Source organism: Cornus florida, unplaced genomic scaffold (genome assembly GCF_030987335.1).
Source record: "Cornus florida cultivar Cherokee Brave unplaced genomic scaffold, ASM3098733v1 CherokeeBrave_3.0.0_Hap2_Chr04, whole genome shotgun sequence".
In the NCBI taxonomy this organism is placed as follows: domain Eukaryota; kingdom Viridiplantae; phylum Streptophyta; class Magnoliopsida; order Cornales; family Cornaceae; genus Cornus; species Cornus florida.
In genome coordinates, this window is record NW_026775574.1 from 103,263,648 (window position 1) to 103,277,474 (window position 13,827).

A 13,827-nucleotide genomic window follows, 5' to 3' on the forward strand; every position below is an offset into this window, starting at 1 on the left:
AAATTTATTGACAAGGATACTTTCACACATTTTTTTTGTCCACGCCTGAATTAGAACCTCTCTTCCGCTCCGAAGATGAAGTGGTTGTTTGTTTAAAAAATGATAAGATAATTTTAAAAGAGAAAATTTACTTCACTTGATCTCGTATGTTTAAACAAAATTAATTCACGTGATCTTGTATGTTAAAACACTGTGTAACATTTTTGTGATAATTTTTTTCATATTTTGAAAGTTTTAATAGTTGTAAATATAAAGTCTGAAATGTTATAGCATGTTCATATGCACCAAATGTATAGGGTTTAATTTAGTTTTTTTTTTTATTTTTTATTTTTTATTTATTTATAAATAATAATAATCAAATCATTATGCAGTTTGAAAATGTTTAATTCTTATTGGTTTATTTAATTTCTATTGATAAAACCCAAAAACAAAAGCTCGCGTCATTCTTATTGGTTAATTTAATTTAATTTAATTTAATTTTACCATGGACGTGATCACACAAGAACATAAGTATATAATGACATGATGATTCTAAACCCTCCACAAGCTTCACTTGCTCCTCAACCCTACCGGCAACGTGACGTCACTCCGGCGCGCTCCTTCTTTTGCTCTCATCTAAACCCTATTTCAAACTTCAAGTCCGTCCCTGAACTCTCTCTCTCTCCCTCCTCGGCTTCTGAAGAAGATTTTTTTGTGAACAACTCACAAAATAAAGGAAGACATTTTAAAGCTCTCTCTGCACCAAACCATCAAACAATTGGAGCAATGAAATTCTGAAAATTTTCCCAACTCTATTAATCTTCTCACACTGATAGTTCATCTGTCTCTCTTGATTTTCAACCCAAACTTGAAGATAGGTGTGGTCGGTAGAGTCCAAAGAATATGGAAATCGATAGAGTGGATGGACGCAAACCCAACCAGTTGAGACCACTTGCTTGTTCACGCAGCATTCTCAACCGTGCCCATGGCTCCGCCAGTTGGTGTCAAGGTATCTCCCTTCTCTATCTCTCTCTCTCTCTATATATTCCGTATATACATACGCACGCACCACTCTTAGATGTTCAAAATACTATATTTATCTCAGATCTCATTTGGGTTTTGATTATTGTGTTGTTATGCTCTGTTTTTTTCCTTTTACTTTTGAAATTTTAATCATTCTTTGTATGGGTTTTAAGTAAAATTATGTTTGTGTATGTAAATTTGGTTAGTTGTGTAACTTGTTTCTCGAAAATGATTTTCTTTTGACGAAATAATCTAATTTTGTGCGGGTGTTGTTCGACTGGGTGGTTGTAGGAGAAACAAAAGTTCTTGTTGCAGTTTATGGACCGAAAGCTGGAACCAGGAAGAATGAAAACCCCGAAAAGGCTTGCATTGAAGTCTTTTGGAAGCCCAAGACGGGGCAGATTGGTAAAATATTCCTTAAAAGTTGCTATATGATCATTTTATTCAAAAGTTGCTCCCTACGTAATCATTTTACTTGAAAGTTTCATACATAGAAATAGATAGATGCATTACCACTTTATAGTTTACATTCATTTTATGTGAAGATTGCATATTGATTGTCCGTGTCCGTGGATTATTTGAAACACTGATATTGTTTTATTTCAAATTTAGAGAATTTTTTTTTATTAGAAGTACATAGAGCCTGAGTATTCTATTGGTGGTAAATGCATTGCTCTGTGAAGCTGCATAAATTTTTAAAAACCGTCCTATTTGAGTCCAATTTGACCTTTGTAGGCTTTGTTAGATTGTTAAGTTGATTGTCTCAGTGACCCTTAGGATGCCAAATGCATGAAATTCACCCATTTGCTTGAATGCTTTTTAATTAAAAATGTAGCTTATTTGACTCTCATCCTCTAATTTTGCTCAAAATTCTTCTGCTGTTAGGGAAACCGGAAAAGGAATATGAGATGATACTGAAGAGAACTCTGCAAAGCATCTGCCTTTTGTCTGTTAATCCAAATACCACAACCACAGTTATAGTTCAGGTGTGGTGATCTGATTCATATAGAAAATATAATTCCATTAAGCAGCTTGGACATGTGATGTCAATTTCAATTTGTTTTCTATTTGTTTAGGATTTGAATCGAAATTATAGTGAAACAATCATATTTGCCTCTCTTCAAATTTCAATTATAGTTCATGTTATGTGCATCTCCTAATTTAAAGTATGTATCCCCTTGATAAGAATTTGAACACAATTAAAACCTTCAAGTTATGTGTAAACTCTAAAATAACAAATTTCACTAAAAATTAATCACAATAATAAAGTCAAATGGAAATAAAATCTTAATTTCTATCAAAAAGAATCATAATCTAGGAATACTAGTAAAGCAATGAAGAACCAACCCAGACTCTTAAAGGAGAAGTGCTAAAGTGCAAGAGTAACCAATTTAGATTTCCGTGATGAAACATAAATAATCTACAGGTTTTAAAGAGTGAGAACCAAAATATTACCTCTGTACAATTGAAATCTCTGTTTTTGCAAACACTTTTATGATTTTGGTGGAATGGTTTTCTAATGGGCTATTTTGCTTACCTCTCTCTATTTGTCACATTCTCAAAATAGAGTTAAGTTGAGCAAGGTGGTGAAATGAGCTTTACCTTACCTAGTAAAGGAAAATTTGGAACCTTGTTAAATGACCACCAAAATTAATGAAATTTTGACAGATAATCTTTTGACATAATATAGGTATGTGAAAATATTCTTGGTTGAAAAAAGAGTATTGAAACTAATTAGTCTTAGATTTTGGATTAAACCTAACTTTGTTCAGAAATTCTAGCAGGAATGGTCAAACGATGTTGAAATTATCAGTAATATATTGTCATAAAGCTCTGGAAGTATAGTTTCTAAATTGTAAGCCTTATCATACAATAATAAGTAATTTCTAGAAATTGAAAGAATGTCAGTAGATTAGCCTTTTAACCAACTGGGCAGGCAATTAATTGCACTTAAAAGTTCCAAATTCAACAGAAAATGAATATTTGACCTAGCTAATTATTGTAATTTTTATTATAGATGCGTCTTGAGTCTATGTATTCATTTTTATGAATTTTGGATGTATGCTTTGTGAGATAAATTCCTAGACTTTGGAATGGTGAGTATTCTGATATTTGGGAATGTGACAAACAGCTTTGCTAGAAAAGGCATAGAATGTTTCATTGTTTTAATCATATGTACCTGATCATACTGTATGAAATTGCTTCACGATTAATTTCTTGAACAACTCAATGGTAGTGCATTTTAGGTTAACTTTCAATGTTGACCCTTGAAAAAAAAAAAAAAAAAAAGAAAAGAAAAGAAAACTTTCAATGTTGAGGTTTTAACCTTGGAGGAGGAGCTTTACTACCCAGCTTAGGTTGTCGCTTGTCAGTGTAAGTGTGTTACTAGACAGTGAATATACTGAAAAATTGTGCTATGCTTTACAAAGTTTGGATCCATATATAATCCCGGATATGAATGAAAGGATTGTATTTCTTTTATTAGATCCAATGCTGCAGATATATAATTTAAATTATGAGGTTTGTATTAACAACTGGTTAAAATTTCAAAAGGCAACCTTAAGTAAATAAAAAGGGAACTATGGACATGATGATGGATAGCTTAACTAAGGAAGCAAGTATAGAAAGAAGCTCACCGTATTAGCACAGAATCGCGGTACGATTGACCAACTCGGTGGACCAAAATGACTTGGTCGAAATGTTTCAGATTGGTATCGGGTTTGCACAATGGCATGAATCGTGATACATTTAAGGCTCAAAAAGTAAAAAGGATCATGAAAAAAATAAAAATAACAAGAGCAACAATATAGATCCATAACTGCTACAATAGTTATATGACAAGTAGGTGTTTTTATTGGATAACTACGTCCTCGAGCTCTAGTTTTTAATTTCTTAATGGTAGTACCCTCGTTGAATATAGCTTTACCAATGACTAAATTTATTTCATTGAAATCCAGATTGTAACTGTCATTTGCTGCTCGAGAATAAACCAATTTAAAAATGGTATAACATACTCAATAAGGCATGAGTTCTAGTATCACAAGTGTTTCTTTATATGAACGTCCACGAATTTTATCAATTACTCTTTGCGCTTTGTGAGCAGACATAGATATATGTTGATCTAAAGCTGTTTTTTTTTTTTTTTTTGTTGATAAGTAAGTCAAATATATAAAAACCGCTCAAAAGGGGAGCGGATCCCAAATTTACAAAAGGCCAAACAAAAAACAACTCAAGCCTTCAAAGAGGCTATAAAGAGAACAATTTCCTCAATAGATCTATAATCTCTCCCCGAAACCCAACAAAAAAGAGTGAAAATAATGGAGAACTTAAGCATAGCAATAGGCTTCTCCTTTCCGTCAAAATATCTTCTATTCCTCTCGAGCCAAATGCACCACCGAATACAAAGAGGCGTAGCCCTCCAAGCATCCCGAATGAGAGCCCCAGCTGAGAAACCTCTCCAAGCCTCAATCAATCCTCTAGAAGAACAAGGCATAACCCAAGGAACCCCAAACAAACGAAGCATCAAATCCCAACAAGCTCTAGCCATGTTGCAATGTAACAAAAGGTGATCAACTGTCTCCTCATAGCAAAGGCATAAGTAACAACAATTGACCACCACTTAATTCCTCCTCCTCAAATTATTCTGGGTTAAAATTCTACCCAAGACAGAAGTCCAAGCAAAGAAGGTCACCTTAAAGGGAGCCTTAGAGCGCCAAATAGATCTCCAAGGGAAAGGACCACCATCACCAATCGTAAGCCACCTAAAAAAGGACCTCACCTCAAACCGACCCTGAGAATTAGGATTCCAAAGCCAACAATCAGACTCCCGATGAGATATCACCTGACGATACTGTAACTCCAAAAAACGAGTGACTTCTTCAATCTCCCAATCCTGAAAGTGCCTCCTAAACTGAACATCCCAAGACAGTCTTCCGTTATCAAGATGATAACAGTCAACCACCAAGGCCTACCTAATGTTAAGCAATTCTGAATAGTCGTGGGAAAGACAGAGCCAAGGGAATCTCCCCACACCAAGTATCCTCCCAAAATCTGATCCTCCTACCATCCCTAATCCGAAAACGAATATGTTTGCAAAAATCATCCCACCCCTTCCGAATGACTGTCCAGACTCCCACTCCCTTAGGAACACGCACCTCAACAGAGCTCCACCCACCACTACTTTCCCCAAATTTGCTCGCAATAACTCTCCTCCGGAGCCACTGCTTGTCAACCCCAAACCTCCAAAGCCATTTCCCAAGGAGAGCCTTGTTGAAGGGCAACAACCTTCTAATACTTCTGTTTTTCTCTTCTTTAGCATAAGGTTCCCTCCTCCTAATGAACGACAAGCATCTATATATATTTTATTAATGATGGGATCTATTATCGCTTTTTGCATGTCCTCGGAAATTTAATGTAGGTGCAAATTATCCTAATTTGTGTTCAACGGGTCCAACCATATGATTTATTATATAAATGGGCAAATGTTCCTTTCATTATGTATAGCAATAGTATGTCTAATTATAGTAGGTATAATGGTACATGCCCGGGACCAATTTACTATTATTTCTTTTTCCGCTTTTGTGTTAAGATTATCAATTTTTTTTTTAATAAACGATTTGCTACAAAAGGATTCTTGTTTTAGTGAACGTGTCTAAAAATAAAAATAAAGGACATGAAATAACACATATAGTATAGTTAAAACCATCAATTGGTATAGATTATTTCCCTTGGTTCCAACATTTACTATAGATGCGTCAATAGACTAGCATATTTTTATTGGTTGAAGGAACCCAACCTAAAACTAGGCTTACTCAAACATGATTTCCTCAAAGCCCAATAAGATCTTTGATGAATTGTTACTTTTTTTTTGATAAGTAATATTGTATTAGAAAGTGTTCAAATGGGGAATGCATCCCAAGAAAAGCTGCACAACGACCAAAAGGGTTTGATGAATTGTTACTTTGATGTTGGAGTGTAAAAGAGTAAACTTTAAAGCCTCGTGTGTGTTGGGAATCAATGTGCAAGTCTAAGATGTATCAGATAGCTAAATGTGGTCATCTAATGATATGTGACTGATTTTGCCATCTCCCTAATCAACCAATATTTTGACTGCCTTGTCTTGCATAACGATATTATCTTGGTGGCCTGTTAGACAAATACGAACTTGACTTTGAATCCTAATTGATATAATATATTGGTATGAGGTTTTTTATTTTTATTTTTTATTTTTTAAAGTACGTCTTCTCAAGATGATAGCTCTACAAGAGAAGGACATGGAGCAGCTTTGTTGTGTTAAGTGTAACAGTTTTACAGAATTGTGCATAGGGCTTTGGCCCTCTAGAACATATTCTCAAACTCATGTCTTGGTGTGTCTGATATAAAAATAAATGCCATCATTTGGAGCATTTTTTTTTTTTTTTTTTTGCGCAATATATAATGTTAGTAGTTGGCTGAAACCTAAACTTAAGGATGAGTGGAAAAAAGAAATTTGACTTTCAGGAATAGTACATCTTAATGTATTTACAAGTTCCAGTTTTGTTTGTTTTCCAGTCATGCAAACAAAGGTTTAATGGCTGTTGAAAGTCAAGATGATAGGCATTACAATAATATGCTATTGGATTTATAGTTCATGCAGGTATGAATGATGGGAAAGTTCAGTGTCAGAACGTAACAAATTTCAGAAGATATTTGATACTCCCTCCATCCCAAAATTCTTGTCCACCTTTCTATTTTGGGATGTCCCAAAATACATGTCCTATTCCAAAAACGGATTTACTATTTTTTATAACATTCCCAAACTATCCTTTTGACATTGACTTGATTAAACAAGTGCACTAATTAATTACGAAGTTGGAAGTACTCCTTTGTCTTTTAACAAGGATAAATTTGGAAATTCACTCTTATCAATACAATAAAAAGGTATTAAAAACCCACTACCATAAAAAGTTGGATTCCCCAAATAGCCCAAAATTTTTGGGACAAAGGGAGTATATGATATTAAGTTTTCAATAGCTGTAGGCATGATTAATTTTTATAGAAATGGTGCTTTTATTTGCATGTGAAATGTAAGAGGGTATTTTGTCACAGCTATTCTTGGGCACCATGTTATTTTTATGTCTATTTTTCAGATATTTTACATTGTACACCGAGTCAGAGGGCACTTTGCTGTTCACTTCTTTGGTTTTCAAGCGCATCATATTTCTTTGATTTTATTACTAGCATCTTCTTTTACAATCATTGGGTTCTATGTTTTCCTTGCAGGTTGTTAATGATGATGGTGCTGTATCCTTAATGGTTAAGCTGTGTTCCCTTCTAGTACAGTAATGGTTGTTTTGGCAGAGTTGTTAGGGCTTTCACTTCAACATGTAATTGTAATATTTGTGTTCTTGGTATGTTCTTCAACGTACTGATAAGACCTATGTAAAAGGTCATTTAGGTGTCTCAAGTTTCTAAGTAGTGTCAAGGTCAGTAGACTTTAGTTTTAACATTCACTGAACTTCTGATGTCTTGTTGTTTTGTTTCATGTCTTATACTTGGGGTCCATTTGACACACACTGCATGTTTGGATGTCCATTCGGAGATAAAATTATTTTATTGTCTTTTGGAAAATTTAACATTTCTCACAAAGTGTTAGATCTTTTGGTGAACTTTCCAAAGTTTGTGCAGTGGTTTTTTTAATTTTTTAATTTTTATACTTTTATATTATGCACCTGTACTAATGGATTTATGCATTTATATCTTATGGGGACAAAATGGTCTGATTTTATTATCACGAGATGTTTAAAAATCCCCTATTTACATGTGAAAATATTGGATGTAGGATATGCCAATTCTTATTTTTATTTTATTTATTTGAAATTCCTTCACTGAACCTTGTCTAGCTTCTCCCATGTGCCATAAATGCAGCCTGTGCTGCTCTTGTGGATGCTAGTATTCCTTTGAAGCATCTAGCTGGTAAGCAAGACTTATGGCTGTACTTCCATATTATCATTATATGAATGTTAACTGATTGTTTTTTGCTGTTTTGTGTAGTTGCAATATGTTGCTGTCTGGCAGAAAATGGATTTGTTATACTGGACCCCGACAAGCAAGAAGAACAGGTTAGTCTAATTTTCCTGTTTAAATATGTAATTTCCATCTGATTGTGAACAATTTTATGCGACTCCCAGCTAATACCCAATAAATGTGCAATCGTTATTTAAATTTGTGTTATTGGTTTTTCTTTTGTATAAAATTTAGACTTTATAAAGGATTGTGGGAAGCATTTAGAAATCTGAAACTGAAAGTTGGCTTATTTTTTTAAATACTGTGCTTTTAGAGGACATGCAAACGGAAATAGCAGAAAACAGATTAAAAGTGGCTTATTTTGTTCTAGTGGTTTCCCTTTCTTTTCTTTTCTTACATTTTTTTTTTTTTTTTTTTTTTTTACAGTTACATGTGTGCATGTGTTTACATACACTTGTTTTCTGGTTTCATGCATGATTATTTCCAGATCTACACTTGTATATCTTCTGTTATGAGGTTTTAAAAGCATGATTATTTTCAGGTTATTGGTCATGGATTGCTATACACGTATTCAACATGTTTATACTATTATTCTCTTGTTAAATTGTGTGTTTATCTATATTATTCTACAGTTGGATTTTTTATAGGAAATGTTATATTAGAAGCTCTTGATTTTGGTTATTTGTTAAGAGCAGTGCTTAATTGGTTTTTTGAAAAATGCATGTTTGGGTATATTGTTGGCGAATGCGTTGAATCAAAGAACTTGGGCTGCCGTCCTCGGGTGAAATTTCCTAAAGAAGCAAGTAGGGTACGAGTTACCCTTGGGTCCTTGGTACTAGGGCTGCAAATGAACTGAGCTGTTCATGAACAGCTTGGGCTCAGCTAAAAGCTCAGCTCGGGCTCGTTCGTTTAGTAAACGAACCGAGCTCGAGCTCAAGCTCATTTTTCAGGCTTGTTTAGTAAAAGAGACGAGTTTGAACGATGTTAAGCTTAGCTCGTGAGCTCGTGAACAGGCTCGTTTACACAATTTTGAGTCACAGTTCCCCAAAAAGGACTTTTTTTTTTTTTTTTTTTTTTTTTTTGGGACAGAGGAAGTATTTAAAAGCCTAACCCATGCATACATGTGTAGCCCAAATTCATAAATATTTCATTGGCCCAATTAGTACATTAGTATTTAAAAGTCCATTTGACAAATAGAGTCCATTTAATTAAATAGCCCACTGGCCCAAATCATAGTTCATCACTTCATCTCAGCCATTGGATATTGTGTTGTGTATAGTATGTAAAAGGAATAAATGGTTAGATGGAAAGCCCTGAAACACAGCGGCAACCAAGCTTCTGCAACCACACAGTTCTCTACAACGACAATCCTTCCACTGCACCATCCTTGGACTCCACAGGCGACACTAGGGTTTGCTTGCTCTCTCTTTCTCTCTCTCTCTATCTCCCTCCCTCTCTCTCTCTATCTCAATGTATATATATATATATAAATATATATATATATATATATTCCCTTGATGAAGGTTTGAAGTTTGCGGAGAAGATGATGAAAATTAGAGAAGATGGGTGATTAATTGGTGAACTTGGAAGTCGATTCAAAGGGGATTGGTGGAGTTTTTTTTTGTCTGGGTCAGCTGATTCATTTGACACACACACACACACATATATATTTAGAGAAGATGGTTGATGAATAGGAGCCGAGCCCAAGTACCTCTTAGCCTAGGTGAGCCGAGCCCAAGCAGCCTAAAGCTCGGTTCGGCTCATTTGCAGCCCTACTTACCAGACCTTCATGCCATTGCTTTAGAACAATATGGCGGTCTAAAAAATGCCAAGGCCCTTGTTCGAACACCTTATTTTGACTTTGTTCATTACCAATTTTGAAATTCAAACTTCCCCCTTTTCTATTCCCAAAACTTCTGTCAATCCAAACTTCCCCCAAAATTTTGTGAGCTATAGAATTCACTGTATAATAAAGAAGTTCTTTTTATAAATGAAATAACCCACAGGGCAGCAATTCCAATTATCCAAACCATCTCCAGGAAGATCAGTCGGAGGATCAACCAGAATAACATCATCGTCAGCGGACGGAGGAAAATATTCCAGTTTGAGGGCTTTCAAATTTGTTTCTATTGCCGTAATCTGAGCCCACATTTTGTGATCCGGATCCAAGATATTTGGGACACTGATTGCCAATACGTTCTTACTTGCATGATCTAGGTGTTTAACAAGAGACGGTCGAGATTTAAGTTAACGCTACCAGAATTAGTTAGATCATTACCTTGATTGTTCATGTGTCTCTTTCTGAGCAATTCTGTTTCACCCCCTCCACTTGGGTCTAGGTCAACTTGCATTTCACGCGCTTTCTCACATGTCACCTCCATTCCCGGATGAAAAACTGTACAGATCCATTCCGGCCACTTGATTTTTCGCAGCCATCTCACAAGAATTTACCTCGTTGTGAAGCAAACAGTATATTGCTATTTCGACAACCGTGCCATCTGCCACCACCTCTCCCATTGTGATTTCTGCCACCAGGACCTTGCATTGCGCAACCTCAACCACCCATACTGGACAGAAATTGCTCACTTCAGATCCATATTTTCCTGTTCCAATTCATGACTTTTAGTTTCAAGATTCCAGATTCAAGCTCAGCATCTATTTCTGTCCACAGATTCCATCAAAACTGTTAGGGTTTAAATTTTGAACAAAGGAATCCACGAAAGGGGTTAAGAGGACTCACTTAGCCGGGATCACTAACACACACGAATCATCCATCGATTGAATATTTTTTCATCTTTGCTCTGTTCTGTTGTAACGTTGCAACTACTCTGTTGATCACACTTTTCTGGGAAAGCACTGCCAGAAATCTGATTATTTGCCATCATCAAGTTCACTGTTGAACCATCCATTGATTGAACATTTTTCTCATCTTTGCTCAATTCCGTCTTAACATTGCAATTACTCTCTTGATCACACTTTTCTGGGAAAGCAATGCCAGAAATCTGATTATTTGCCATCATCAATTTCACTTTCAATGGAAGATCAGACTTCGATAAGAGTAGATTGACAAAAACTGTCCGGGAAAGCATTTTCGGAAAACAATAGACAAACTGAGAAAACAACAAAGAAACTATCCTCCTTGCTGAGAAAAAAATCCTTCAGCGAGGGGGATTAATGCTGGACAACACTTATAGAAACTCCCAATTAACTGAATCTATTACCTCCTCCATAACTTTCCGATTCAGATTTATCGGTTGAAAAATAATGCAGAAACCCTAGAGAGAGAGAATCTCTCGGTTGCTATTCAGCGCTCTTAGATTAATACTTTGGCCACGTAATGCTTCCAATTTTGTAATTTGTAGCTTTGTAGAACATAAACAGATAACTGTACTGTATATTTCCATAGAGTTGTTGACATGGTAACATTGTCTAATGGCAGAAAATGAAGGCAATTGTCTATTTAGTTTTCCCAAACTCGATTCTCTGTGCCCTTCCAGAAGGATCTTTACAGGTTGGAGGTGAACCAATGGAACATGGGATTATTACATCTGTTACACACGGTGTAATGCCAGGTACCTCTCATACCTTTTTCTCTCCTGGGCCATCGATGATACCTTTTTTGTCATGTTATTAAAAAAGTTTCGATAATTTCTGTTAACTGTTTTACTCAGAGGCCAAGGTAAACATTAGATTGTAAATTTATTATAGCAGATCATGGTTTAGTATGTATTTACGCATCGACCAGTATACCCAGTTAAGTGCTTTCAAACACTAGAAGGATACCAATTCTCCATTCAATTTGTCGTCCTACTGAAGTTCCTGCTTGCGGAACAAATGAAAAGTGATATATTAATGAGAGTAGCTGGTTTTAACGATGTTTAGCTTGATTATTATTCTTTTTTAAGTGGGTATTTGGAGTATGCTGTCATAAGCACTGAATAATATTTGATTGAAGTTATAACTGGGAGTAAGGTATTTATAGTCTAAAATTCAATCAAAACAATTGGGCCGATCTTGCGGGATGCTTTCTTTTGACACTTATCCAAAAAGAAATACCAATTGGGTTTATCACTTGAATAATAGTTGAATAGCAGATAATGGCATAATATCATATGTAGGACACTCCATACCGACATTGTCGCTCCAGACTCCTAGCAACAAGAAACCGTGCTCATCCATGTTCAATGCTAGTTTGGACACTTAATTGTCCACCCTTATTAACTCAAAAATAGTGCAGAAGTATGAGAATGGCCTTTTGTTCAATTAAACTGCTCATTATTCATGCTTAGTATGTTTATCATTTTTCAGCTTTCTGGTTCTTTTGCATTTGTTCATTCTAAAACACAAAAATGTGTACTTGTGTAATATAAGCATATTTATTTATATATTCTTAATTGTAATATAAGCAAATTTTCAGATGGAAAAAATGTCCTTGATCCTGTGATTAGATTTAAGTGGGTTTCGTTTGGTGCTCCAAATTTCTTTGTATTGGGGGGCTGATTTTCACAGAAATATGGCAAATGAGATATGGAAGAGCTGCAAGTAATTTGATTTGAAAACTAGTACTTTAGCAGGCTATTGAGATCTTTCCTCGAGCTTGTTCTCTCTCTGTCTCTGTCCACCCCAAAAAGAATCAATGTGGATCGTCTTTGGGAGTTGGTTTATATCAATTTATAATAATTTGACACTTATTTCTTCAGGTGTTATATTGTCCTTGCAGCATGATTAGGTCATTTAACTTGAGAAATTTGCTGTCCGTGTGTTTAATTTTAATATGCCAAAGCTAATATCTTGTTAAATCTGTACTCAGTGGATGATTACCTTCACTGTCTACAACGAGGACGTGCTACATGTGCAAAGTTATCAGACTTTCTCCGGAGAAGCTTGCAGTCACAAGTCCCGAGTGACTCATCAAAAGCTGCATGATATCTAACCTATAATCACGAGGAGTGCATAATCGTCCACGGGCAGGGTATCAGTTAATGCCATTTTGTTGGCATTACTAGTTAGATATTGGGACATTTAGGTATATGATTCCCATTAAAGTAGAGCCTTGTGTAATTTTTGGATGCTACAAGAACTTGAATACAACTGTTGGACAGCAAAGAACTCTTGTTGGTCGCAAACCATTTTATTGTCTAGATTCAAGCTTGTGGTAATGATGTGATGGTGTTGGGCCTATTGACTCTAAAGAGGGGCCATTTTCTTGGATATCATAGCTCAACACACACACACATATATATTGGGTTGCTGCTGTTGTTTTTGTTGTGAATGCATGTCATGCAGGCTTGGTCATATATAAAGTAAGCACTAAGCTCAGACCTTATCTTGTAATTGTCTCTGACGGTTTTATGTGCATGTTGCGCATGGAAAATTATGTGAAGCTGGTCAACCAAAGAGGTTAGTAAACCTAAAAGGCTGAAGATACAAAACGACAATAAATAACCTTGATGTTACGTTTGGCGACATCGAATTGGCACCTTAGACTTGGGATTGGAGGAAATTTAGTTAAAATTTGAACAAAATTTCATCCAATCTCAATTCCAAAACATTGATTCAGTGATACCAAAGACAAAATGAGTGAATTAGTTTTGAATTATGATATTGGTGTCAAACAAAACATGAGTGAATTAGTTTTGAATTATGATATTGGTGTCTGCATTTTTTTGTATTTACCTGTAGGTGTTACTTGCATTATCAGGGGGCATTGTAAAACCACGAAAAGTTGAGATTTTTTTTTGCAGTTAAACCCTAAAGTTGAGATTTTTTTTGCAGTTAAACCCTAAAGTTGAGATTTTTTTGCATTATCGGGAGGCATTT

General features: G+C 35.3%; 1 protein-coding gene across 1 annotated transcript; it reads left to right on the forward strand.

The window, feature by feature from the left end:
- The first annotated feature begins 529 nt into the window (after positions 1–529).
- On the forward strand, positions 530–13,148 carry LOC132304361 (exosome complex exonuclease RRP46 homolog). Its single transcript, XM_059802004.1, has 8 exons — positions 530–988; positions 1,294–1,407; positions 1,888–1,988; positions 7,264–7,284; positions 7,884–7,956; positions 8,035–8,102; positions 11,447–11,579; positions 12,818–13,148. Exons 1-8 carry the CDS (start codon positions 883–885, stop codon positions 12,931–12,933), a joined length of 732 nt encoding a protein of 243 aa, XP_059657987.1. The 5' UTR covers positions 530–882; the 3' UTR covers positions 12,934–13,148.
- The last annotated feature ends 679 nt before the right edge of the window (positions 13,149–13,827 follow it).